The sequence below is a fragment of the Pristis pectinata genome, chromosome 7 (genome assembly GCF_009764475.1).
Source record: "Pristis pectinata isolate sPriPec2 chromosome 7, sPriPec2.1.pri, whole genome shotgun sequence".
In the NCBI taxonomy this organism is placed as follows: Eukaryota; Metazoa; Chordata; class Chondrichthyes; order Rhinopristiformes; family Pristidae; genus Pristis; species Pristis pectinata.
Window position 1 is genome coordinate 38,535,432 of NC_067411.1, and position 27,238 is coordinate 38,562,669.

General features: G+C 39.0%; 1 protein-coding gene across 6 annotated transcripts; it reads right to left on the minus strand.

Annotated features, from left to right (window-relative positions):
• Window positions 1-6,062: 6,062 nt before the first annotated feature.
• Window positions 6,063-26,218, minus strand: hemgn (hemogen). Of its 6 annotated transcripts, none has more exons than XM_052020073.1 (5): window positions 26,080-26,218; window positions 22,395-22,556; window positions 21,212-21,290; window positions 17,228-17,499; window positions 6,063-16,841 (listed from the first exon to the last, which is right to left on the minus strand). In XM_052020073.1, the coding sequence occupies exon 5, from the start codon at window positions 14,548-14,550 to the stop codon at window positions 13,273-13,275; it is 1,278 nt and encodes a 425-aa protein (XP_051876033.1). In that variant the 5' UTR covers window positions 14,551-16,841; window positions 17,228-17,499; window positions 21,212-21,290; window positions 22,395-22,556; window positions 26,080-26,218; the 3' UTR covers window positions 6,063-13,272. The 6 variants fall into 6 exon arrangements, with proteins under 6 accessions (XP_051876033.1, XP_051876031.1, XP_051876032.1 ...); XM_052020071.1 differs by having other exon boundaries at window positions 21,200-21,290; XM_052020072.1 differs by having other exon boundaries at window positions 21,200-21,290; window positions 22,395-22,553; window positions 26,080-26,162.
• Between the last annotated feature and the right edge of the window lie 1,020 nt (window positions 26,219-27,238).

Sequence of the window (27,238 nt, forward strand, 5' to 3'; positions counted from 1 at the left end):
GTCCTACAACCTTCTAAATGGAAATAAATTTTAAAGAAACTGCAAATGCTGAAGATCTGGAAGAAAAAAACAAGATGCTGGAAACACTTGGCAGGTCAAGCAGCATCTTTGGAAAGAGAAATAGAGTTAATGTTTCGGGTTGAAGACCCTTTGTCAGATCTACACAAGTTCTGCCTTGACCTGCTGAGTGTTTACAGTATTTTCTGTTTCTTTGCAATCTTATAAACTCTCTGTGCTCCAATACCGATCTCTTATGGATGGCCAATTTTGATAAATCTTTGGTAGCTGTGCCTTCAGCAGTTATAGTGTTAAGCTCTGGAATTCTCTTAAAGATTTCTGTGAAACTCCTTGAGACGCACTATTGCTTAAAAGGTGCCAGATATATGCAAGTTGTGGTTCACAGACAAAACATAAAGCATAGTTTGCCAAAGAAAAAGAGTAATGGGTGATGTAGAGTCTAGTAAGTTTATCCTCTGAACAGTGAGTCACACAAACCAAAAGATCCCAGGATCATTCCAAGGATTAGGGTGAGCAACATGACCTGAGGGGCAGTAGGGATGCCAATTGTTTTTGTTCTTTCAGTATTGTATTCTTTCAGTATTGTATCTAGTTTCAGACTAGATTATATGTTCAGATCACCAGAGAGACTTCCCGTGCTGTCTATGTCGATTTTGCACATTCATCCCTTGACTGGGTTGGTTCCCCCCTACCCCCCCCCCCCCCCCCCCCCCCCCCCCCCCCCCCCCCCCCCGTGGCTCCAGTCTCCTCTCACATCCCAAAAATGTATAGGTTGGTAGGTTAATTGGCTACTGTAAATGACCCTCGTGTAGGTGAGTGGTAGAATCAGGTGTGTGGGGGGGGGGGGGGGGGGGGGTGGAGTTCATGAGAATATGGAGAGAATAAAATGGGTCATGGTAAGATTAGTGCAGAAATGAGTGTTTGCTTGTCAGTGTGGACCCAATAGGTCACAGGATCTGTTTCCATGCTGTATCTCTCTATGATAGTAAGATATTAGGTGAGAGAGGATTTGGTTCCAATGGGGTTCCCCGCCTTGTGGGTCAACAAACTCCTGACATAAAGAAAAAAAACTGCAGTCTACCTATTAATCCCAAGCATCACTCTTTAAGATGTCTATCTAATTAAGCATAAACATTTTACATTATCTTCTTCCTAAATTTTCATCATTCTCTGTATTAAACAGTTAAATCTGACTAACCTTTCCTAGTTAAATTGTTTTTATTTCCAATTTCCTGCATCTGCAATTTTATAGAATATTCTGATCAAGTGAGATGAAGTCGAGTGGGAGGAGCCTGGTATAGAGCAAGGACCTCATTGGACCACTTGGCTGTTTCTCTATAGTTAATACTTTGTATTTCTATAGATTAGTTTCATTCCAGTGGGAAGCTTTCAGAGATGAGGTACAGCAACGCAGTGAAAAAGATTGAAAAATGTGTTGGACAATAATGCTTCCTTACTCCATACTGGGCTGCATTGAGATTGGCTCTCATGTAGACCTGATGGTAAGGATCACAGCATGCCATCATGAAGCACATATAAAATGAATATTAATTTCTGCAGCAGCTAAATTTGAGGAAGTTGCTTCACAGTCCTTCCTGATTGATGACTTCAGTAAATGGCTTTAGTAAAGTTGAATAAAACTTTGTGGTTGATGCTGCTCCTACAATTATCTTTGGAGTTCTCTCCACAAGTTTGCTCTCTGATAATAAAGGACCTCAGCAAGACACTGGAAAGTGTGGATTACTCCACAGCTTGGAACCACTTGTTAGTGAAGGCAAATATCGATAGTGATAGTCACCATCACCAATGTACCAGCACAGACTTTAGCCAACTGAGGAAAAGAGTATTTGAAAACCAAGACCTCAAACCTGGCACAAAAGCCATGTTCAATCAGGCAGCAATTTTCCCTTTTCTCCTAGCACTGTCTCCATAAAATCTTCCAAATCCACTGGCAGGATAAGTGAATGAACATCAGCTCTCCTTGGCCATTGTCCCCAGCATTGAGGCCATAATTAGACCTTCATTGGGCAGGCCATGTCATTTGCATTCCTGACACCAGACTACCAAAACTTCTATTTCTACCTCTGTCATGGGAAGAGGTTATAAGATGGACAAGATTTTAGAAGTTGAAGTATGCTTTCAAAGCTTCGTTGAAAAAAGCTTCCCTGCTAACCCCTATCCCATGACTAGTCATGACCAAAGGAGTATTCGGGATGCGAATGAAAACCTCAAGTCCATGAGCCTAGAGCAATCAGAAGCCCAGCGGAAGGAGCACACCACTCAAAAGCTCCCCTGAGGGATCTCCTGCCCCATCTGTGGTAGAGTCGGCAGGTCCCACGTTGGCCTCATCCGTCTTCCCTGAAATTGCAGAACTGGAGTAGAAGCAAGTCATCCTTGATCCCAAAGGATCACCTAAGAAGAATACTTAGTAAGACCAAATTAAGATATGCTGAATTCTATCACTGGATGTTCAAAATGAATTGCCAACACAAGACTCTTTCACCTTACTAAGCACCGAGATTAAAATCTTATTGAATAGATACCAAATACATAAAAGGATGTTGCCTTAACTTTGTGCATTTTCTTGCAATTACCTCTAGAGGGAGCTAACGTACTGTTAATAAATATTATTTTGCAACTGTTACCTTGAATTAAAAATCAGTGCTTCAGACGTTGAAGAGCTAAGTGACAGGAAAAACATTAAACAAGTGGTGTCATTAAAATTGTGTAGAAAAGTTAATAACTCAGATGTGTCAGCTTTACTAATTTAATTGTTTTTAAAGGGTCTGATCAGTGAAACTATTGGCATTGCTGCCGTCTTACATGACCTCAGGACATCCTGTGACACTTTATAGTTAACGAAGTATTTCTGATGTTTCGTTACTGTTGTAATGAGGGAAAAATGGCAGCCAATTCATACACCATAAGGACCCACTAACAGTGCCAAAGTAAATAACATGCCTATGTTTCTAGGTATTGGAGGATAAATATTCATCACAAAAGCAGGGTCCTTTACATTCACGTGGTGGCACTTTCAGCAGTGTAGCACTTCAAACGGTAATGCAGTGGTGTGTCAACCTGTATTTTTATGCTCATCCCAGAGTGAGACTTGAACCAAAAGCTTACTAACTCCCAACAATAGTGTTATCAACTGAGCCGTATATTCTCCTGCTTTATAATGAATATTATCATGCTTTATTTTGCCTTTTGTCAAATTATACCACCAGAGTACCAATTTTAAAAATGACATAGGTCTCTGCACACTTGGGTATGGGCCACTGCCAGAATTTTCAAATTAATGTGCCTCATTTCACCCTATACCCAGAGAGAGTGGATTGCCCTTATAAGCAATATTGAACTTCTGGCAATCACTATGAAAGTTGCTTCATAGCAGTACAATTTTATTGAATTGCATCACATCATGCAGCAAAACAGAGCCCAATTAGTTGAGCAGGTTTGTTTGTGCAATCAGTCTGTTGAGCACTGATGAGGAACCACCCACTCTCCTTCACAAAGTAATAGCATATTGCAGAGTTTCAAAGAGTTACCTTACAATTGAATATAATTAGGACTGCCTGGAAAGCATTTTGCTGCTGTCTGACTTTCTTCCAAGGTTCCTTTCTCAGAGCCAGACTAAAATGAATTATGGATTGGCCATTTTTCAGCACCTTTGGTTGGCTTGTTTTAATCAAAGTTTTCTTAGATTAATACCAAAGGGGAATAATGGTTCCTCAAAGGAGGACAGTCTGAGTCAAGTCCATGGCACTGCGGTTAACTCAGCTACATGGGGTGGCGGGTGGGTAGAAAAGTTACAGCGATAAGTGATTCAATATTTGGGGGGGGGGGGGTGGAATTTCAGTGATTCCAGAATGGTGTGTTGTCTTCGAGTGCCAAGGTCAAGGATGTTGCTGAGTGGCTGCAGAACATTCCGATAGGAGAGGTTTCACAACTAGAGTTCGTGGTCCACATTCCAGGGGATTAATAAGTGGGACCTCAGAGGTAGTAATTTCAAGACTATTACCTGCTCCATGTGTTGGTAGATACAGAAATAGGATATTAGTGCAGCTGAATGTTGTGGTTTAAGAGATAGTGCAGAAGGGAGGGCCAGTTCTGGGGAGAAGGGACCAGTTACGATCCTTCCCTTCATTCCATGGTCCACTGTCCACTCCTATCAGATTCCACCTTCTTCACCTCTTTGTCACTTCTATGAAACACTTCTGTCATCAAGCTTCTTTCATCATTCCCACTCTTCCATCCCCCCACGTGCCCATCTTCCCCCTCTCACTTGGATTCACCTATCACCCGTCAGCTCTCACTCCACCCCCTCCCACAACCCTTTTATACTGGCTGCTTCCCTCTTTCCAGTCCTGATGAAGGGTCTCGATCCAAAACATCGACTGTCCATTTCCCTCCATAGATGCTGCCTGACCTGCTGAGTTCCTCTAGCATTTTGGGTGTTGCTCCAGTACAGTCCAGACAGTTTGCAACTCAACTGAGCTGGGAAGATTGTTACTGCAGTTGGGAAGAGTTTAAACTAGATTGGCAAGGGGGTGGGAAACTAACTACAGTATATACTGTGTGTGCCTACATCTTTAAGAGCTATCTGTATCACATAGTATGACTTTTGAAACATTGATGTATTGACCATTGTTGTCAGAGTATTGTATACCATCAGTATACAATACTCTGAGGAAGAGGCAAGGCAGAAATCAGGTGTTAGGGAAAAAAGGGTAATAATGGCAGGTGGTGAATGTGGTGGGTATGTTGCTGAGCCAGAAAAGTATGAGAGGTTGGAGACACAAGATACTGAAATCTGGAGCAACAAACAATCTGCTGGAGGAATTCAGTGGGTCAAGCAGCATCTGTGGGGGGAAATTGTTGACATTTCAGGTGGAAACCCTGCATTAGCATGAGAGGTTGTCGCTGTCACTCTGTACTTGTGGCTGACTCTAAATAGTCCAACAAGCCACTTAGTCCAAGGGCAGTTAGGAGGGGCAATAAATGCTAGCCTTACCAGTAATGCCCAGAACCTGAAAACCGTATTTAAAAAATGGAATGGGTGGAGATGTTCCTAAGAGTAAGTTATATCACTGTGGTCCAGGAAAGGCAGAATACATTTATGAAAGTTGAAAGGGGATACTATGACCTGTTGTAGGGCTTTAGATGAATGAAATGCTGGCAAACTACAGATGAGGGTGCTAACAAGGATATTTTGTAAGAACTTTAATCCAGCAAGACTGGTGATTTTCACAAGTTATATATTTGGTATATGAAAACAGGACCAAAAGGGATGGGTAAAAGGTGAAATTTTAAGACCTTTTCAGAACGAACCCCACAATGTCATCTGGATGACAAACAAAACAGTTCAAGCAAAACAGTTCAAGCAAAACAGTTTGACTCACTAGATCTAATGTTTCAGGAGCTACGTTTGGCTTAGGATATAATATTGAGGAGTAGGCAGCGAGCAAGCCATGGAGTCAGTAATTACCCACTTAAGAAGCTCCAGTTTTTTAAATTTTTAAAATTTTAAATTTAAATTTTATTTACAGCGTGGTAACAGGCCCTTCCGGCCCAACGAGTCCGCGCTGCCCATTTTAAACCCCCAAATTAACCTACCCGTACGTCTTTAGAATGTGGGAGGAAACTGGAGCACCGGGAGGAAACCCATGCAGACACGGGAGAACGCACAAACTCCTTACAGACAGCGACGGGAATCGAACCCCGATCGCTGGCGCTGTATCAGCGTCGCGCTAACTGCTGGATAGAGCATGTTGCATGGGTATGCAGCCCCCCCAGGGAGGTAACTGCTGCTAAGGATAGTGGTCCCTTTTGGCACAAATGCAAGGGAACAATGGTGTAGAACAGTCCCATTGGAGAACCATCTATACAACGGAATTGGAGAATGAAAAGATAGAAAAAAAAGCAGAAAAAACTTAGCAGGTCAGGCAGCATCTGTGAAAAGAAAAAAAACAGAGTTAATATTTCAGGTTGAAGTTCTTTTGTCAGAATGAAGAGATAGAGTTGGGTACTTAAGTGGTGTTTATTCTACACTTGCAGAGGTATTGGTATTGGTTTATTATTGTCACGTACCGAGGTACAGTGAAAAGCTTGTCTTACAAACCGATCGTACAGGTCAATTATTACACAGTGCAGTTACATTGAGATAGTACAGAGTGTATTGATGTAGTACAGGTAAAAACAGTGACAGTACAGAGTAAAGTGTCACAGCTACAGAGAAGGTGCAATGCAATAAGGTGCAAGGTCACAACAAGGTAGATCGTGAGGTCATAGTCCATCTCATTGTATAAAGGAACCGTTCAATAGTCTTATCACAGTGGGGTAGAAGCTGTCCTTAAGAGGGAGTTATGAACAATGCATTAGTAGCTTTCTTATCAATTGAAAACATATTGACCAGCGTGGTTATCACATAGAAGACAGAAAGTTGGAATACACATTTTTATTTAATGCTGAGAGAATGTAACTAGTGGAGTGCCCCAAGGAGCAGTTCTTGGCCCTCAATTATTTATGATTCATATTAACTATCTGGAGGAGGGGGCAGAGAGTAAGGTGTCCATGTTTGCAAGTGGCGCAAAAGTCAGTGGGACAGCATGTTGCAATGAGAATATTTGGTCCCTCCAACAGGATATAGATAAGTTGAATGAGTGGGCAAAACTTGGCAAATGGAGTATAATGTGGGAATGCATGAGGTTGTGCACTATGAGGAATCTAAAGGCAGACTCTTATCTACATGGAGAAAGATTGTAGATTAGTGAAGTACAGAGTAATCTAAATGCTCTTGTGCGTGAATCACAAAAAGTTAGCAGGCATGTGCAATGACTGATTAGGAAGGCAAAAGAGCATATTGGAAGAGGGAGTTTTGAAATAGGGAAATATTGCTAAAATTGTAAAGGGTATTGTTAAGGCCACACCTGCAGTACTGTACACAGCTTTGGTCTCCTTATTTAAGGAAGGATACACTGGCATTGGAGGCTGTTCAAAAGAGATACACTGGGATAATTGCTGGGGGGGGGAGGGTGTTGTCCTTTCACGAGCAGCTAAAGAAAATGAACCTGGGCCTCTGGCATTGTGAGGCAATGTCTCTACTAGCTGCACCACTGTGCCGCCAAAGGAGGGGTCAATTTCCAGACAAGATGAAGGCAGAGAGAGCTGAAATATGCTCAGATTTAGGATCAGCCATGATCATGTTGATTGGAGGAGCAGCCTTGAAGGGCAGAAGGCCTACTCTTTGGCACAACATGGTGGGCCGAAGGGTCTGTTCTGTGCTGCTGTTCTATGCTCTAAGTTAGATTTATGTTCTTTGGAGTTTAGAAGAATGAGGGGTGATCTTATTGAAACATAAGATCCTGAGGGAGCATGACAGGGTAGAAGTTGTGATGTTTCCACTAGTGGTAATCTTGAATGAAGGGACATAGTTAGTTATAAGATTTGAGGGCAGTCATTTAAAACTAAAGTGCATAGGAACTTCTCACAGGGGGGTGGTGAATCTCTGGAATTCTCTGTACTGGAGGATTGTGGAGATTAGGTCATAGGGGGTATTAGAAAGTAAATAAAATCTTGGAAGATTAGGAATTGACAGCTCTTGGGAATTGGCATGAAGAGGACACGAGGCCAAGATCAGATGAGCCAAGTTCAAATTGAATGGGGGGACCAGCTTGAGAGGCAAAGTGCTCTACTCCTAGTCCTATTTTCTTACGTTCTTATATTACTGCAAGCCAGTCAGTTTTAGGCAAAGTGGGTACCAAAAATAGCTTAAGCATTTTTGTTTTGAGGAAGAATAAGCTGGTGTCGTGCACTTATGCTGAAGAGACTCTCTGGGTTCTGGGGAGATAGACTTCTGGGATTTCATTGGAATCAGATGGTTCCAGTTACTTATCATGGTGATGGGCCTGAGCCATGTTCCTGTTGGGTGTTGATTGAATTAAGTCACTTGAGTTGAGGGACTGTAAGTTTTAAAGAATTGCAGTGGTAGTCAATGACAAATTCCTGGCTCCAATCAAGCTGAAGGATGCATTGTCATATCCAAGAAGAACACTTGATGGTGACTCAAGAGATGCCATGAAGTCTTGAGCTCGCAGACACAGCCACACTAAGACTACTAGCTGCAGGGTTAATTCCATAGTCCTGGAGAATGAAAGATTGGTGGACCCTTCTTCACTCTCTGGAAAGGTGACAGAAGGAAGCATGCAAAGAGCATATGGTGAAGACTTGCCATGATCAACATAAAAGCACAACAGTGGTCGCAATATGACTTGTGATACACAGACAGCATTACAAATGGAATTTGAGGAGAGCTCACCTGAAAATGCCTCACCTGAAATGTGAGGCTTGGGCCATAAGACAAGAAAAATGAATGTATGGGAAATTTTCTCCAGATGAGTAAAGTCAGACATTAGGTAAATGCATGCAAAGACTGCGTATGCAAGAGATTACAAGAAATGTGGAGCTACAGAGGAATTGCAGTACAGTACATGAAAAGGTGATGGTCCCAGATATGATGTAGAAATATCAATGAAGAATGTACCTGGTGGAAAATCAAAAGAGTCATGTGATGCTGGAAATCTGAAACAGATTTATAAATGTTTTTTGAAACCTGGGGATTTGTTGTGTTTCAACATCCATAGAAATAGCTGTGCAGGTGTCTACTTGACTGCAGGGTAGCAAGTAAAGCTTATATTGCACTACAATGACAGTGAGATGCTAGGGTAGAAGGTGTCCATGGTGGAATTATTTGTGTTGACTGCCATCAAGTGAAAAAGAGAGGTTACAGAGTACAACTTCAATGAAGCTAAAGATGTGAATGTCCTGCAGGAGCAAAGAGTCCTTGATGAATAGTTTGAGTCAAGCTCATAGTGGAGACGGTGATATTGCTTCTTCTGCCCAATGGAGTATTCACAATCTTCAGAAGCAATCAGTTTGGAAGTGGATCCTGTACCTTATTTAGATGATACAAGACAGGTGCACTAGGACAACAGTTGTACCATTGCTTGAATCACTAGGAAAACAGCATGTGAGAAATTCCACACAAGTTGTTGTAGCAAAGCTATTCCATTCAAGTTGGATGCTGCTGCTGTAGTGGAAAAGGCTGGACAGGTTTTGGAACTGAGTGTAGCATACATGGCTCTTCTGCCGTTCATGGAGCTACAGAACCAGGCCTTGAAGGAGGATTGTGTTCATATGTTGAGATGATTTAAAGAAATTGAAGATATCATGCATGACGTTGCCTCAGGCATGGTCATACTGATGTTGGTTCAGTGCACATCAGCCAAGGTGCAACCAAGGTGCAGCGAAGAAAAGTTGAGAGTCACAATGGGTAAGTTGCTTGCATTGGAAACCATCCAGAGAGGGAAGATCAGTGGCAATTAGACCTAGCTTTGAAAGAGTCTCCTACAAAAAGGAAAGATCCAGTGTATACGGGAAGCCAAACTGAGAGCTGTGATTTGAAACGGCATATATAAAGCCTCTGGCATTCACCATTCATTGTGTCCAGTGCTTTGGATGTATGTCCTAATATTAATCTTATCTCATTAGATTCAATTCATCTTTGGAATTCAAAGTTGCATTTTAACAGAACAAATGAGATTCACATTTCTATGCAACACTGTTACAATAACTGTTTTCATTTGATCTGCCAACTTTTAATGTTTTTTGTCCGCTGAATTTTGTGGTTTGGAAGTTGCTTGTGAACTTCTTGCGCAAACTGAGTGGTACAATTTAAGAACAAAAATAATGTACTGTAAACTTTCAAATTTTGTGTGCAATAGGATCCTCCCTTTGAAATACTGATAAAGATTGTCTCCTGTTGCTCTGGCAACAGGAGAGCATTATGCAGCGCTTCATGTGTGATAACAGCAAGAGCCATATGGCAACTGTTAACATTTTTTTATGTGCAATTAACACCCCTGTACACCTGCCGCAAACTCTTTACAATGCACAGCGATTATATTAGGAGAATACAAACATTTGAAAGTTCATCCTTTCTCATAATTAAGGTGTTCAAGATGATCAAAAAAGTTGTAAAGATAGATTAGAAGGAATCCATATCCTCTGACAGAGAACTTTAGACCCAGATGATTCAGGAGTGGTGTCAGGAAACACTTCTTCACACAGAGGGTAGTGGAAATCAAGAGCAGCCCTACAAAATGCTTTTGAGATGGTGAGTCAATTGAAAATTTCAATGTTTAGACTGATAATTCTTTGTTAGGCATGGAGTGATAAAGATTGGAGAACAATAGTGTTAATGCATTTAAGATATTGATCACCTATGGTCTAATTGACTGTTGAATCAGGCTTTGAAGATTGGATAGCCTACTGCTATAACAGTCATAGAGTCATAGCACAGTACAGAAACAGGCCCTTTGGCTCAACTTATCCATGCCGACAAACATTTCTTCATGAGCTAGTCCCATTTGCCTGCTTTTGGCCCATCTCCCTCTAAACCTATCCATGAACCTGTCCAAATATCTTTTAAACTTTGTAATTGTACCCACTTCTGCCAATTCCTCTGGCAGCTTGTTCCATATACCCGCCACCTCCTTTGTGAAAAGGTTGCCCCTCAGGTCCCCTTTAAATCTTGGCAAGGTCCCCTTTAACCCTTGAACCTATACTCTCTAGTTTCAGCTTCCCCTACCCTGGGAAAAAGACTGCTCCAGTCCATCTTATTTATTCCCCTCATGATTTTATAAACTACCATAAGGTCACTTCTCAGCCTCCTTTGCCCCAAGGAAAACAATCCCAGCCCGTACATTCTCTCCTTATAACTCAAGCCCTCCAGACCCGGCAACATTCTTGTGAATCTTTTCTGCACCCTCTCTAGTTTAATCACATCCTTCCTGTGGTATGATGACCAGAACTGCACACAATGTTCCAGGTGAAGTCTCACCAACGTCTTATACAGCTGTAAGATGACGTCCCAACTTTTCCAATCAATGCCCCATCCAATGAAAGCAAGTCCCCACCCCCAAAGTAGTCTGTGTAGCTCTTGGCAGACAGCTAAGCTAGGGGCAAGGCTTTGCTGGCTCTAAACATCGTAATTAGTTTTAATATTTTTGGAACATGTGTATCTGACTATTAAAACTGAAGTAGATAATTACAAAAAAAAGATGAGAGATTGTTAAGTAAAAACACATCTAAACACATAAATAATTGAAAACATTCTTAAAGTAATGTATAAAAAGAGCTGTTGCCTCTCAATTCAACGCCATACAGTTCCCATTGCAATGATATCTCAGATCCCTGCTCCTGGTCTGACTTTGTGCAGGATCCAAGAAACAATTGCTCAGTGACTCCATGTGGAGTCCAGCAGTGGAGTGAACTAACAGATATGGCCTTTCAAGTCTGTAAAGAAGTTCCAGACATTTGTGTTTCATAGCACATGCACAGAAGTCCAAGGGTTACTTTGGTTTCGATGGCTGAATGCCAACAATTCTGATTAGAACCATTGGTAATCATCTGGACAGTGTGGTCCAATTTTGGGTTCATCAATTTTACTTGATAACCATTGTTCCCATTTTATTTGACTGCATCTGCTATAACCAATTACATTTCCAATAACCATATATTTTATTTCATTCTGTCTGCCTTTTTCCTTGTCCTATTGTCCCTTTGCTCATCTAGTCTCTCCTGCCATGCAATCCATCACAGACCCCTTCTTATTTCTTTCCCTTTCCTCGTTTCCTTCCTTCAATTACTTTAGGTCTTAACTTTTACCTGTTCTGATCCAGAGTTATCAAGCTGATATGTTAACTCTGTACCACAGAGGCTGGTTGACCTTCTGAGTATTTCCAGCGTTTTCTTTTTTTTATTTCACCTCCTTTATCTTGTAAGGCTCTGTAACTGCAAGGTTGCAGTTTATCTAGTAATGTAATTCACACCCTTGGACTAAACGTAAATATTAAACAAATCAATGGAAAGGCAGGCTTAATTAAAGTATGCTAAATTTAGTCATAAAGCTTTGAATTGTTTGAACTTATGTAAGGTAAAGGTGATGTCATTTATGATTTTTGGTTCTATGCTTTATGGATAAATGTGCATTCACTTTGCAGCTGTTGTACAATATGGCTGCAACAAAAGGCTTCCGTTTACTGGCATAGAATATATCATTTATATCACCAGTAAATACATCTACCCACGATTGGAAAGGAAAGTGGCTATCACTTCATTAAGTAAAGCCTAATTATTAGGTTTTGCTCTGGGATAATCTTTGAACAATCTATTGAAATACAGGGGTAAATAATTTCTTTATTTTCACATTCTTTTAAAATTATTTTTTCTTTTTTCTCCATCCACTACACAGTATAAAAATATCACATTGTCCTAAAGTCATATCAAGAACATAACACATTTGATAAAAGTGAACTATTTCAATGGGAAATGCCTTGTAACATTTACAAAGATAACACTGAATCTTTGTCGAACAGGTGTTGTCAATCCTGCACATTACTATGGGGAGACACTTACAATTGCTAATAGGATGGTTGAATTTCTGTACTACATTTTTTGATAATGACATCACAGTGAGAATTTTGCTCTGCTTTTGCAGCTTTGTAATTGGAGTCTGTCTAGGTAGTTGAATTGTATCATTTCAAAGTGTGTCATGCTAAGTGTCATGTGAATTTTCCCAACAGGTAGAGGCAGGCTGACAAGTACTTGGGGGAAAAAATGATGTGTAAAGTGGAGTTGACTGCATTTGTTATCCACTTTTCCTTTTCACTAATATATCCAGTGGGGAATTCAAAAGAAACTCCTTTTTTCAGAGACTGGTGAGAATGTGAAACTCACTATCACATGGAGTAGTTAAGATGAACAGAAGAAATGTATCAGTTGACAGTTAAATAAACACATGGGGGAGGAATGAATACAGGGATATTCTGAAATATAACATTAAACAAGCATGAGTTAGTTCTGCTAAACACAATATTAGAGAAATGGGGCAAAGTCAGGTATATGGAGTTAGATCAACTGTGATCTTTGGATACTCAGTCATAGGAATATTGAACATTGTGATTGATTGTTAGACTCCAGGGGAAAGTGTTGAGGTCATTATAGATTTCTGATGCCTTACCCTATCCAGGAGAAACTAATAAATTTTGGTGTAAGGATAGATCTTGAGATCACAAGATCACAAGACAAGGGAGCAGAAGCAGGCCATTCGGCCCATTGAGTGTGCTCCAAGGAAAGGGAAATAGAAATGAGAAATGGGGAATGGGGGAAGAAGAAGAAGAAAAAAAAACTATTCTAATCCCAATTACTGGCCTTATCCCCATATCCCTTGATATCCTGACTATTTAGATATCTATCTATCTCCTCCTTGAACACCCCCACTGATCCGGCCTCCACTGCTGTACGTGGCAAGGAGTTCCACAAATTCACCACCCTCTGGCTAAAGAAATTTTTCCTCATCTCTGTCTTGAAACTGTACCTTCTAATTCTAAGATTGTGCCCTCTGGTCCTGGACTCACCCACCAAGGGAAACAGCCTAGCCACATTTACTCTGTCCTTTCCTATCAATATTTTAAATGTTGCTATGAGGTCCCCTCTCATTCTTCTGTACTCCAATGAGTACAGTCCAAGAGCCAAAAAACGCTCCTCATATGTAAGCCCTTTCATTCCTGGAATCATCCTCGTAAATCTCCTCTGAACCCTCTCCAATGTCAACACAGCCTTCCTAAGATGTGGGGCCCAAAACTGCGCACAATATTCCAAATGAGGCCTCACTAGTGCCCCGTAGAGCCTCATCAACACTTCCTTACTTTTATACACTATACCTTTTGAAATGACTGCCAACATAGCATTCACTTTCTTTACCACCGATCCGACCTGGTGGTTAACCTTTAAGGTATTCTGCACGAGTACCCCCAAGTCCCTTTGTACTCCCGTGCTTTGGATTTTCTCTCCTCCTAGATAATAATCTGCCCGCTTATTTCTGCTTCTAAAGTGTACAACTGCACATTTCCCTACATTGAATCTCATCTGCCATTTCCTTGCCCATTCTCCTAAACTGTCTAGGTCCCTCTGCAACCTTCCTATCTCTTCAATACTCCCTACTCCTCCCCCTGTCTTGGTGTCATCCGCAAACTTAGCCACGAAACCATTTATTCCATCATCCAAATCGTTAATGTACAAGGTAAAAAGGAGCGGTCCCAACACCGACCCCTGCGGCACACCACTAGTAACCGGTAACCAACCAGAACGAGATCCTTTTATTTCCACTCTTTGCTTCCTGTCAACCAGCCAATGCTCCACCCATTCTGTTATCCTACCCGTAATTCCATGACCTCTCATCTTATTAATCAGTCTCTTGTGAGGCACCTTATCAAAGGCCTTTTGAAAGTCTAAATACACAACATCTACCGCCTCTCCCTTATCCACCTTACCTGTGATTTCTTCAAAAAACTCCAATAGGTTGGTCAGGCAGGATCTTCCCTTCACAAAACCATGTTGGCTAGGACCTATCCTGCCCTGCGCCTCTAGGTATTCCGTAACCCCGTCTTTGAGGATAGATTCATGAAACATAGGAAGCAAGTAAGAAGGCAAACAGTCATAGAGAGTTATACAGCATAGAAACAGGCTCTTTGGCCAACAATGTCCATGCTGACCATCAAGTACACATCTATACTTATACTATTTGCCAGCACTTAGTCCATAGCCATCTATGCCTCGGTGATTCAAGTGCTTGTCCAGATACTTTGTGAATGTTGTGAGTATATGTGCCTTCACCACCTTCTTAATCATCCCCTAGGTGATTTTTTTTTTCAATATCTCTGATATGGGAAAAATTCCCACTGTTAGCCCTATATATGCCTCTCATAATTTTGTATACTTCTAGGAAGTCACCCCTAGCCTCCTCTACAAAGGAAAACAAACCCAGCCTATCCAGTCTCTCCTCATAACTGAAGTGTTCCATACCAGGCAACATATGAATAAATCTGCTTTGCACCTTTTCCAGAGCAACCGCATCCGTTCTATAGTTTGGCAACCAGAACTGAACACAATACTTCAGCTGTGGTCTAACCAATGTTTTATAAAGTTGTACTGTGACCTCCATCCTCTCATATTCTATGCCCCAGTTAATGAAGGCTAGCATTCTGTATGCCTTCTTTGTCCCTCCTATCTACCCATGCTGCCACCTTTAGGGATCTATGGAGTTATACACCAAGGTCTCTCTGTTTGTCAATACTCCCTCAGGCTCTGGCATTCATGGTGTATGTCCTAACCTTATTAGACTTCCAAAATGCATCACTTCACATTTATCAAGATTAAATTCCACCTGACGTTGCTCCAAATTAATAATATTGATTATTAATTGATGGCAATAATCAATACCATCAATTAGCTGTATTGATTATTACCAGCTAATCTATATCATTCTCTAACCTAAGACTATCCTCCTCACTATCAACAACACCACCAATTTTTGATTCATCTGCAATGGTGGACTTTGTTGCAAACAAGTTGGATAATAAGAGTAAAAACATTTTACTGAGATTATACAGGAATTTGGTGAAAGCTCATTTGGAGTAATGTGGAATTTTGGTCTCTGTAGGTAAAGAACAATGCGATTGTTTTGGGGTCAGTGCAGTATAGATTCATTAGATTCATTCCAAGGATGAAAGAGTTGCCACATGAACTGAGATTGAATAAGTTTGGCCTATATTCAGTGCATTTTAAAAGAATAAGAAATGATCTTCTCTGAAAGGAATTGATAGGGAAATGCTGGGAGGCTGTTTCCTCCAGCTGGAGACTAAGACTAAAGTACATAGTCTCAGGATTAGAGGTCAGCCGTTTGGAACTGAGCTGATGAGAGCTCTGGCTGTTCGATCATTGAATATATTTAAGGTGGAGACCGTTAGATTTTTGGATACAGAGGGAATCAGAGGATAGCAGGCCCCAGAAGAAAATAGAGGCAATATAATCAGTCAAGACCTTATTGAAGGCAGAGCATAGTCAAGGAACATGTGATTTACTATTGATTCAAATTCTTTTGCTTATTAATAAAAAGATTGAAAAGAGTTTAACAAAGACATTAAATCACAGCAATTTAGACTTGGCTAATTACTGTCATATGGATCAGATGTAAATGTGTCACAGTTACAAAATTTAAATGTATATTTATTTAGACATTAGCCAGTATTATTGTTTAAATATTTATGTATTCATAAATTTGTAGTAAATTTGATTTTTATGAAAAAAAAATTCTTTTGCTTAACCATGACCTTATTGAAAGGCCAACCAGTCACAGGGGACTAAATGGCTGCACCTAATTCTGTGTTCCTATGATGCAGCTTTGCACAGAGCATGAATACCAGCATGGACTAGTTTGGTTGAATGCCCTGTTTCTGTAATATATGGTACCCTGTGTAATTTTGCTGTCTGTAGGGTCAGTTCTCTTTAAGAATGCTGTCCTTCTATTTTTTGTGTTTCCCTGCACTATGTATCATAAATGAACAGGAGACCATAGAGATTTAGTTTCACATCCTGCCAGAACGTGGCACATTAAAGAAAGGTGTCAACTGCCATTGAACCCTTGATGTATCAAACTGTATTGTGACAGGATGTAAGTCTGCGTCTTCTATAATGAGTACTTTGGCCTCTGGTGACAAGAGTGCTATTGTTATCTCCCCTGTGTAATAACAATTGTCAGATAAAACTCAAAAAAATCTATGAAATTCAGATGTGTTGATGTTTTTACATGGTCAAAACTACTTGTTCTTCAAATGGGGCATTTCCCCCAGGCACATCTTCTGCTTGCAGTGGCAAACTATCTGGTGTCTTCACACAGGCCAACTTTATTTCTCCAAGCTCATCTAGAATAAAGGTGAAGAATACAGTATTTTTATTCTCATTGCTGAGGTACAGTAATGATAATTCCCCTGACTGAAAAACATTACAGGAATTTCATAACATTTAGGTCATATTTATTGGGCAGTATTGCAAAATATTTCATGAGGTATACAGCCCATCACATTGATTCCTACAAGTTTTATTCTACACAGTTTTTCTATGAACCTGATATAATTTCTGGGGGATATTCATGTTTTACATGCAAATAACTTTTAAAAATGCAATAACTTGTTGGTATAATCTAACTAAATTGACTGTTTCATAAATTGGACAGAATCCTAGGCACCAAGCTGAGTAGAACATAGTACAGTACAGCACAGGATCAAGCCCTTTGGCCCATGTTGAGTACCTGTAGTAGCAGGATCCCCAGTTATTGAAAGGTTTGGACTTTCCTGCAATGGTGCAGGCTTCTCCCATTGAGGACTCAATTGTGCTGCTTTGTCTTTGGCTTCCTCTTTTTGTTCTTGCAAAGGCTGTGGTTCTGGGCAAGGTACAGGCTCAGGTGCAGGACGAGACTCCGGCTCCGGCTCCGGCTCCGGCTCAGGCTCAGGCTTCTTGGTAAGCTTATTGCTTGTTCCACTGGCTTTTCCCTTTCTTCCTCTTTTTGTCTTTGATTTCTCCCTGTGCATCAACGTGTATAAAATACTTTTCATTCTGATGCTGGTGAAACCAATATATTATAAACAATGCACAGACACGTTTTTTTTCCTCTAAAAAACAAACTTAAAGATTTGTTGGCGGTAATTAGAAAAAATGAAAGGAAACCTTGTCCTAGAGAGTGGACGGTATAGTAGCACAGCAGATAGTGCCACTATCTCACAGCTCCAGTATCCTGGGTTCAATCCTGACCTCTGGTGTGTCAGTTTGGAGTTCTCTCTGTGACCATATGGGTTTCGTCTGAGTGCTCTGGTTTCTTCCCATGTCCCAAAAATATGCTGCTTGGTAGGTTAACTTGCTAATACCCCTATTGTAAGTGCAGTAGGGGAATCAGTGTGAAGTTTATGGTCATAAGAGAAATAAGTGGGGGAATGGAATTGAAGGGACTGGTCTGAGAGCTGGCATAGACTCAAAGGGCCAAATGGCTTCCTTCCCTGTCATTAAAAATGTGAGATATTGTAGAGCAATTAAAAAACTGTAGGGCTTTTGTGCAAAATTTCACGGTGGGCTTCCTGCAGTGAAGTTCTATTGCGTACGAGGGTCAAGGCATAACCCCTCTGCAGCAGATGGAAGTGAGTTAGCCTCCAGATTAAGAGAGGAGACCAGAATGTTGGTGAAGTTTGAGGGTTAGAAACAGATTCAGGGAAGTTGCTAGGATCTAGCTGGAGTCAGAGTGAATGTTTGGAAATGACATTGTGCTGGGACTGAGTGAAGATGCTATCAGAGATTAGGTGGTGGAGGAGATGGAGTCCAGAGGATAGTGACAGTGAGGGAGGTGGTGCAAATGAACACTGAAACAAAAACACAAATGAGGCCCTACTTGGAGGATGACTAATGTCTCAAATGGATTGGATTTAGTGATCAGTTCCAAAAAGTACTTTAATGGCATTGCACTCAAAAAGATTGTATTACTGGGTTGAATTTCTTTGCTTACTTATGCTAAAATGTTGAGGGTATGTGGGGAGTAAAGATTGTGTTAATTAAGAATTTCATGAAATCAAAATCTGAACATGATACAAGTACCAAAATTCAAAGAAACTTCAAAATTCAGATAAAAAAGGTAAACATCATGACTTAAGACACTAAACCCTTAAGCAGATTAACCTTCTAACTTTACGAAATATAATATCATTTAATTAATACAAACATTAATAAGCATAATGTTTGTTGTCCTTGTTTTATTAGCGTTCAGCAAAATTGAATGTTTTCGGTGACTGGAAAAATATTCACTCAACAAATGTATCAGGTTTCTAAGGTGCAACTAAGTCACAAACAATTTCAGACTAGTTTAGCCTTTGCCTTAATTATTTCTTGTACAAACATTTTTAATACAGGCATTTCTTGTCCAAACAGACATTTTCTTTCATGCAATTGCAAACTCCTTTAGCTTTTGTTTTATTTCAGCTATTTGTACTTTCACCCTTTTCCCCCACCATCACCTCACTTATCAGCTCATCACATAACAAATAGAATTGTTCAGTAGATTTACAACCATTTTGAAAATGGTGCACAACATTCTTAAAATGATTGAAAACATAGACTCTGCATGGTTGACAAGTATTGCCAATTCAAAGTTTCATTGTTTAATTAAAAAAAACTGATGTTTCATGTAGTCCTTGGGTTTTTCCCCCATTTTTACAGGTTTACCATTACACAAACAATGGATTAATTCTTTTTACTAATTATTGATCCAAAAAATATACCAGGGGAAGTATATGTCCCAAGAAAGGACCATACAAGATATTATATGTTCGGAATTGAAAAATGGGGCCGTGCAATTATCTTATAGATTTGTAAAGCTTAAGCAAGTTACAGAGGCCTTTCAGGATTTTGAAAACAAACATAATTTTAAATTTGAAGCTATGCTTAACTGAGAGCCCATGTAAGTCAGCAAACACAAGAGTGATAGTGCAAATTATGACATTGATAGAAGAGTTTTGAATAAACCAAAATATATGAAAGGCAGAAAGTAGGAAGGTGGTGATTACTTGGATCAAGGTAGGATCACAGAGGGTTATGTTGCAGAGGTGGAAATAGTCTACTTATGTGGTGGTTGCTCATCCCTAGGTCAAACATCTAGACATGACACCTGGACTTTAAATAGTCTGGTTCTATATCAGATAATTGCCAGCAAGAAGGAAATAAGTGGCCAGGAAATGCATAGAAAGGACCAAAGATAGTGGCTTTGGGTTTTCACAATATTTATTTTGAGGAATTTTTTGTGGATCTAGAAATGGATCTCAGGCAAGCAGCGTGACAATTTTGATACAGTGGAGGGATCTAGAGAGGTAATAATTAGGTAGAGCTAGCACTGTGTTTTCAGATGATTTTAACAAGCATGTAGAAGAGAAATAGGAAGGGGCTCAGGATCTTCAGGATACACTAGTGATTAAGGTCCAGAAGCAGGAAGAGAAACCATGATTGGTAATTCTCTGGTCACAACTGAATATATAAAAATGGAACAGGACAAGTTTAGTAATACATGTTGGATGTTGAGAGAGACTTGTTGGAAATAGATAGTGAGATTAGCCAAATCAAAAACCGTGGAGAGTTGAGAAGGACAAGGAGGGATGGATTACCTTTGCCACTGTCACAGAAAAAGTTATTGATGTTTGATAAGATATGTTTCAGTAATTTACCAGAGTCAGAATCCTAACCTGAGGACTTCATACGGGGAATCTTGTAAAAGATAGGAGCAGAACTGACAGCCAACAGCAGATTCAAGAACTTCTCTAAGAACAAGGTGTTAAATGTGGAGCCGTGGGTTGTGAGGACAAAGGGGTGAAGGCTTTTTCAAAGGGGGTGATGACAGCTGTCTTGAACTAAAGGATGATGGTAACTGAGGAGAGCAAACTGTTAAAAGTATCACATTGGATGGGAGCCAGGAGGAAAGTTGGGAAGTCAACAGTTTAGTGGGAATAGGGTTGGGGGAATCAGGAGACAGGTCTCCTGGGCAAAGTGAACTAGGAGAGGACACTAGGAGAAAGGAATGAAACTGGAGAAAAGTAAGTCAACATCAAAACTATAGCTGAAGAAAGGATATACAAGGTTTTATTTTAAACCAAATACCTCTGAGAGAAGTTATTCAACAGATTCTAATTTTGCTTATATAAATTGCATATACTCAAACCAAACCTAGATTGCAAGTCTGTTCTTTCAGGGGCTTTGGGGTAGAAATTCTGTTGTGTTTGTGTGTTAAATGTGTAGGTGCTATTCTGAAATTCATTGACAATATTGCACAGGCAACAATTTTTATCTCCTAACCTTCTGTTTGTGTATCTATTCACTCATCATCAGCTCATATGGTCAATATGAAGAGATAAGACATGGGTACTTTGAATTTACAAAAATGCTTTCTCCTGCTTTCCCCACTTTCTGCAGAAGAGCATTTGCAGGTTCAGATTAAAAAAATATTGTTTCTCTTCTATTTATTAAATTGAAGAAAAGAAAATGCTGGTTTATGAACAAGCAGCCTTGGGACTGACATTACTGCAATTCTCATAATGGTATATTAACCTACAAATCCCACCCATGCCAAGTTAAGACTATCTTTGGCCTTGAATCCACATCCATATGAATTGCCTGAGGTTCACTTCGCATGGGTTTTTTTACAGGCATCAGAGAATGCAGACTCCCTCGCTTCTGTTATTAGAAAACATCTTACTTAAACACCCACTGTGAGCTTTTCTGCTCTTGTGCTTCCAGCTTTCTTTTCCTGAGTTGTTCACGGTCTCTCAAACGGTATGGAAAGGCTCCTAGTGAAAGAACAAATAAACATTTCATGCACCGTAAATTTTCTTATTCACATAATCTCTGATTTAATATGTTCTACTTTTCTCAAGTATATTCTTACATTTAGAGTACTGAAACTCATGGAGTAAGAAATTACCCTAGGCTATTATGTTTTCATGCTAGCTTAAGTCTGCTAACCTAATCATCCACCTTCCTCTCTAAGAAACACCAGATTTATGCTTGATTTTATATTTACATTTTTTTCAGTGATCTGTTGTAAATGAAGTTTATTATTGATTCTATGCAGCCATGAATTTTGTTTTTTAAATGCTGCTGGAATGTGATTTATTATCGTGTTACCTTTAACATATGTGTGAAGGAGTGCTGCACATGACTGGAATGTGAGATCCCAAAGAACGAGGAGAATGTCTATTGCTTGCTCTGGGAACGAATGTTACTCATTTCTTCATGGGTATCAGGATAAATAGAAAAACAATATGGGTTTCATTAAAGATATGTAGATATTTAAATCTCTCAGTGAAGTGTCCAACTGGTGGTATGCAGTTAATTTATAGTGTGCTCAGTGAAAATGGGTCTGATACCGATTAACATAGAAGAGTTTATATTTCTATAAAAAGTCAAAGTGAAGGTTCCAATATTATGATGCAGTTGATTGAGTTATGTCTCAGAACTCAGGACTTTCCTCAAGGAACAAGTCAGGGGAGTGATGGAATATTCTCCACTTGCTGGATGGGTGCAGCTAAACAACAGTCATTGTCAGTCATTGTCATCCATTGTCAAAGCAGTCATTAATAACTTGATTATATCCCCATCCACTACACAGCTAAGTCTTGTTGTCAGACTTGGGATCTGAAATTCCTTGCATTTCAAAGGAGTTTCTTAATTGCAAAATGGAACAATTAAGTTATTCTTGATTATTTTGTTTTAATGGTTTTACTTGATAAATAATTTACATCAATTTGTTTAGAAAGTTTTTAAATGTCTCTGAGTAATTTAAAAACAGTTAAAAAGCCACACAGGTTTGATATAAACCAGTTATGCTCTTATAGCTTTTCTTTCAGTTGAAGTCTACAGGGGCATTCTGCAATATGTTGGCAGAGACTAACTTGTCAGCCGTGCTTCATAGTCCAACCGTAGGATGTAGTGGTACAGTGAGATCAGTCCTTTGCAATGGTCCGGATGAATGTGGCCCAGGAAGAAACACAAGTAATAATTTAGAGCCACATGCCTGTATCCAGGAAGCTCCAGTGCATTCACTTTCTTTACTGCTAAAAGACATGCAATATCCATACTCTAGTAAGGAGACATGTTATATAAAGCAAAACAACATTGCCCTGTGCCTCTGCAACTCTGAAGCTCGCCCTCTTGTGTACGATTCATCACTAGCAACATTCAGAGCTGTATATTGACTTTAAGATATTAAAGATGTACTGGTTCTTCCCTGAATTTGTTGATACCAATCACTTGGTGGGAGTGAAATTCCTCAGTGCTTCTCCCAGTCCACAGCCTTAACCAGTAAACTTGCAAATGAGCTTTTTGATAAAGATGTGACAGTGGACTGGTAGAAGCCCCTCCTCCAAATGTTTAGCATTAATGGCTCCTCTGTGCCAACCAATAAAATAACTAGTTGCAACGGGTGATGAAATAATAATCAGTGCATAACTAATTGAAGAGGGAGTGAATATTTAGGATGGTGGAGAGGGTGATGATAAAACAACTTGCAGCGTCATTTGAAGATGCTGAGGTTCTTGAATGTTGTTGGAGCTGCATCTGTGTAGGCCACAGAAGAGTTTTCTATTGCATTCTTTACTTATGCCTCATGGGAAGTCTTGAGTCTTGAAGCATGATTCAATCATCTATGACTTGTGAACTCTGTGATAATTTTCAGCCTTCATTAAGAAATCACATCAATGTTATAGACTTTTTAGCTTCATTTCAAATAGAAAAAAGCAAATTTTCATGTTAATCCATTTCAGATGCATTGATGTCAAATTAACAAATCAATTTATATTAATATGGCTTACACCCTCACAATGGCTGATGCAGTCAATTCTATGTGTCAAAAACTAGGTATGGCAATTCTAGTTTGAAATTAATTTTAGGTATGGCAACAAATTTGAAATTGAATGTTTTTTGAGGTAATAGACAAAAAGTGCTCCTGGAGGCATGGTCAGACCTTCAGTGACTTTAAAATGTGTCTACTTATTGTCCAACATCTTATGAAAATTATTTTGCTCAGGCAAGGTTTTATTTTACAAAAGTAGTATATTTATTGAAAAATATTCTTGGTCATATTATTTATAATCTCATAGCTTTCTCTTTGAATAACATTGAATTTCATCAACATTAGTAGAGTTCCAATTTTAATCTTTGAAACACCATGAAGTTGCTTTGGACATTCATTTTCAAAGTTCTTACATCATACAGAAACTTCCTGAGTAGTTACAGTATAACAGCAGTGTAAGTGCATAGTTCACTGTTTTTCCCTGAAGTACTGATTTGCATCAAAGCATTATTATGTGTGAATTTCCTTAGCAATTTGCACTATTTCTTAATTAGTTCTGCCAGAACGCCACTTGCCTTATCAGCATAGCTTTAGCCATCCCTCAATACAAACTGTAGGCCATAGAATTCAAGTTTCCTGCAGAAATATCATTTCCCAAGGACCTGAACTTAGACCCAAAATTTTAGTTACAACTGGCATTTTGGCTATGTTCATAAGGATGTTGCAGAACATGTGAAAAATGACCTTTCTTGTGTTTACCATGTTATGTTAAGTCAAATATTTAAAAGAAAACATGATTAAATTTTCCCCACCATAGTCGCTCTGAATAGTTGATCTGTCTTTGTTCTTGCATAAACCACAGAGATGAAGTAGAAAAAGGTGAAGACATCTCATTTCAAGGTGCAAAAATGTCTGCCACTTAATAGTAATCAGCAATGGTACAAATCATGAATGCAGTGCAAGAGCTCAGAACAAAGGAATAGTTGACAGAAAAAATCCTGATAACAGTAACATAATGGGACAGCATTTCAGACAATGAACCCATAGAATAGCAGAGGACAGTAGTAGGCCATTTGGCCCATCTACAACACATCAACTTTTTCAATGAGCAGTTCAGTCTAACTTCCTCAGTCTTTTCAAATACCTCTGAATATTTTTCCTTCTAATGTCTTTCTTCCTAAATGTAGTGAAAACAAAAAGCATTCATCTAGATGTTTGAAACATAAAATTGTTCATGCATTCCACATGCACAGAATTAATTAATTTGTGTATTTTATGCATGAGTGCACGTCAGCAAATAACACAAAGTTCAAAATTGCATTTGTATTACATCTTTGACTATGCTGATGTATTTTGCAGGAACATAAATATGTGACCTCAAACCAATGAAGAAATACAAGGATTAGTGACCGGGAACTAGATTAGAGAGGTAGGTTGTAAGGAGCATTTAAAAGTAGGAAAGAGAGGCAAAGCAATGTATAGAGGGAGTTCCAAGACTTAGAGCCTAGCCGTTGAAGTCACAGCCATCAATGGGTCTGGTGATAAAACTTGAGATCTACAAGAAGCCAGATCTGGAGGAAATTGCTGATTTCAGAGAAGGGTGTGTCTGCAACAAGGTTGGGTGTGAGGATAAGATTGAGATGTTGTGAAGATCTCATGGTTGTGGAACGAGAAAGAATATGAAGCAGTAGAAGCCTAAACATCTCTTGTGGCACATGGAGGAAAACGGAAGAAAAAAATGCTAAGAAATAGTTTCTACTTAAAATGACCTTAGCAATTTTGCAATAACTTTACCAGAGAGTTACTTGAGTTGGGTTCCCATTCAAGGCATTTTAAATATCATATACAGCAAAAGCAATAGTTCTAAAATGGGAAAATATGATTAAGTTTTCCTCAGCAAGTCTATTTGAAAAGTTGGTATGAATTTATTTTGACATTATCCATAGAGGTCACATAGAAACTGACAATTAGTTTAAAGTGCAAAAATATGTGTCACTTGCAGGTTTGCAGACATAAAAACAGAAAATGATGGAAAATAATCTGCAAATCAGGAAGCATCTGTGGAAAGAGAAACAGAGTTAACATTTCAGGTTGGAGACCCTTCTGATCTGAAGCATTACCTCTGTTTCTCTTTCCACGGATGCTGGCTGACCGGCTGTGTGCTTCCCTCACTTTGTTTTTATTTCATATTTCCAGCATCTGTAGTATTTGATTTTCAAGTGCTAAAATGGGAAATGGCTAGGAATCATGTTTTGCCATTTTAACTACTCCCTCAAGCCCTTCCCAGCTCTTTACAGGCTATTAAAATTCCTGCCTTACCTCCTCACATTTTCAATAATGGAAGGATCAGTTCTTGTTTTAGATGATTGCACTTCAGTAAGCTTCACACAGAGGTAAAATATCACTCTACCTTACCAGTGCCAATTTTATATTGTTAATTTTAATAACACTAATGTTTATGTAATACAATGCATAGTTTGCTAAAGCAGTCCACATTGCAATGTAATTCAAGATGCTGTCAATTAAAACCAACTAAACCACAGATCATCAGAAACTTCTAAATTGTGCAAAACTAGTTTGTAATGTCAGACCTTACTATTATTAACAGTCAATTATTCAGTTATTGACATCCACATATTGTCTCAATATAATGTATAACACTTTTGAGTATTTCTCATCTAGAAATAATCAGCCACCAACATATGATCCAATAGAATCAGAAACCAAGTGAGTTTTCTACAGGTGTAAAATCTGTTGTTACTTTCCAGGATTAATAAGAATATTACCTGGAATCTCCTGATCCTTGGTATTCTGGGTACTCTCCATTGTGTCCATTTTCTTCACACTGCTAAGAATTGTTTATTTCTTTGAAATGACAAAGTGGAAGAAGAGAGTTATGTCCTTTTTTCTGAAATTGGATTAGGCGGTTTCAGTGTTGACACCCACACAGGCGTCGTTATCTAATGTGTACATGGGATCTGGCAGCATCACATGATGACTGAATAGTTCCCCAGGACGAACAAATGAAAATGAATATGAAAGAAATGCCCAGCCAAAAATAAACAGGTTAATAGATTTCTCCAAAATACTGTGGCTACTTCTGGTAGCTCCTAATTAAATTTGCATGTTAGGAAGTAGATTTAAGAGCTTTTTTTCTTAGAAAGTTTAAATGTTGTTTGACTTTGATCATTAGTTTGCTTAAATGTTTGATTTTATTTTATATTATTCTTTTTCCTTTAAAAATTTATAATTCAATATTACAAAAAAACACATTTTAATAATAGCTGCAAGTTACTTCACCAACATATACACCTGGTTTTAAAGCAATGCTAGGATTATATCTAGCAGCCACTTATTCTCAATTATTTAATTGGAGAACTAAAACCCCTGCTTGCAACCAAGTGCAAAATACTTAACAGTCATCACAAAAAATGTAGTTATCTTCATTTATCTGCATGCCAACTATTACCACTTATTAAGCTAAATGAAAATAATAAGACATATAAAAGGAAAACTTTAATTTAAATAACAATTTTCATGACCTTAGAATGCCTCAAAGTGTTTAACGGCCAATTAGCACTTTTTAAAGTATATTCACTGCTTTAATATAATCATAAGGTAGGATTCAAGATCATTATATACATGACAAAGAAAGGAACATCGGAGAAATGTCAAGTAAAAATGTATCCTTTATGGAAAATTAAATATTTTTACACTATTACATAGATGTAAATCACATCAGTAAAAACAAGTTTGGTTTAGAAAGCATATATATCAGATGAGAAAGTGTCTTAAGCTCAGAAGTATTTTTCATTCATTGTTGCAGTACAGTTATTTCAGTGGTATAGTGACATACAGATTGTATATTTGGAGGTACAAATAAGTGGGCACCAAAAGCAAGTGCTTTACAAAGCATTGAAACAAATTCATGAAAAGATAACAATT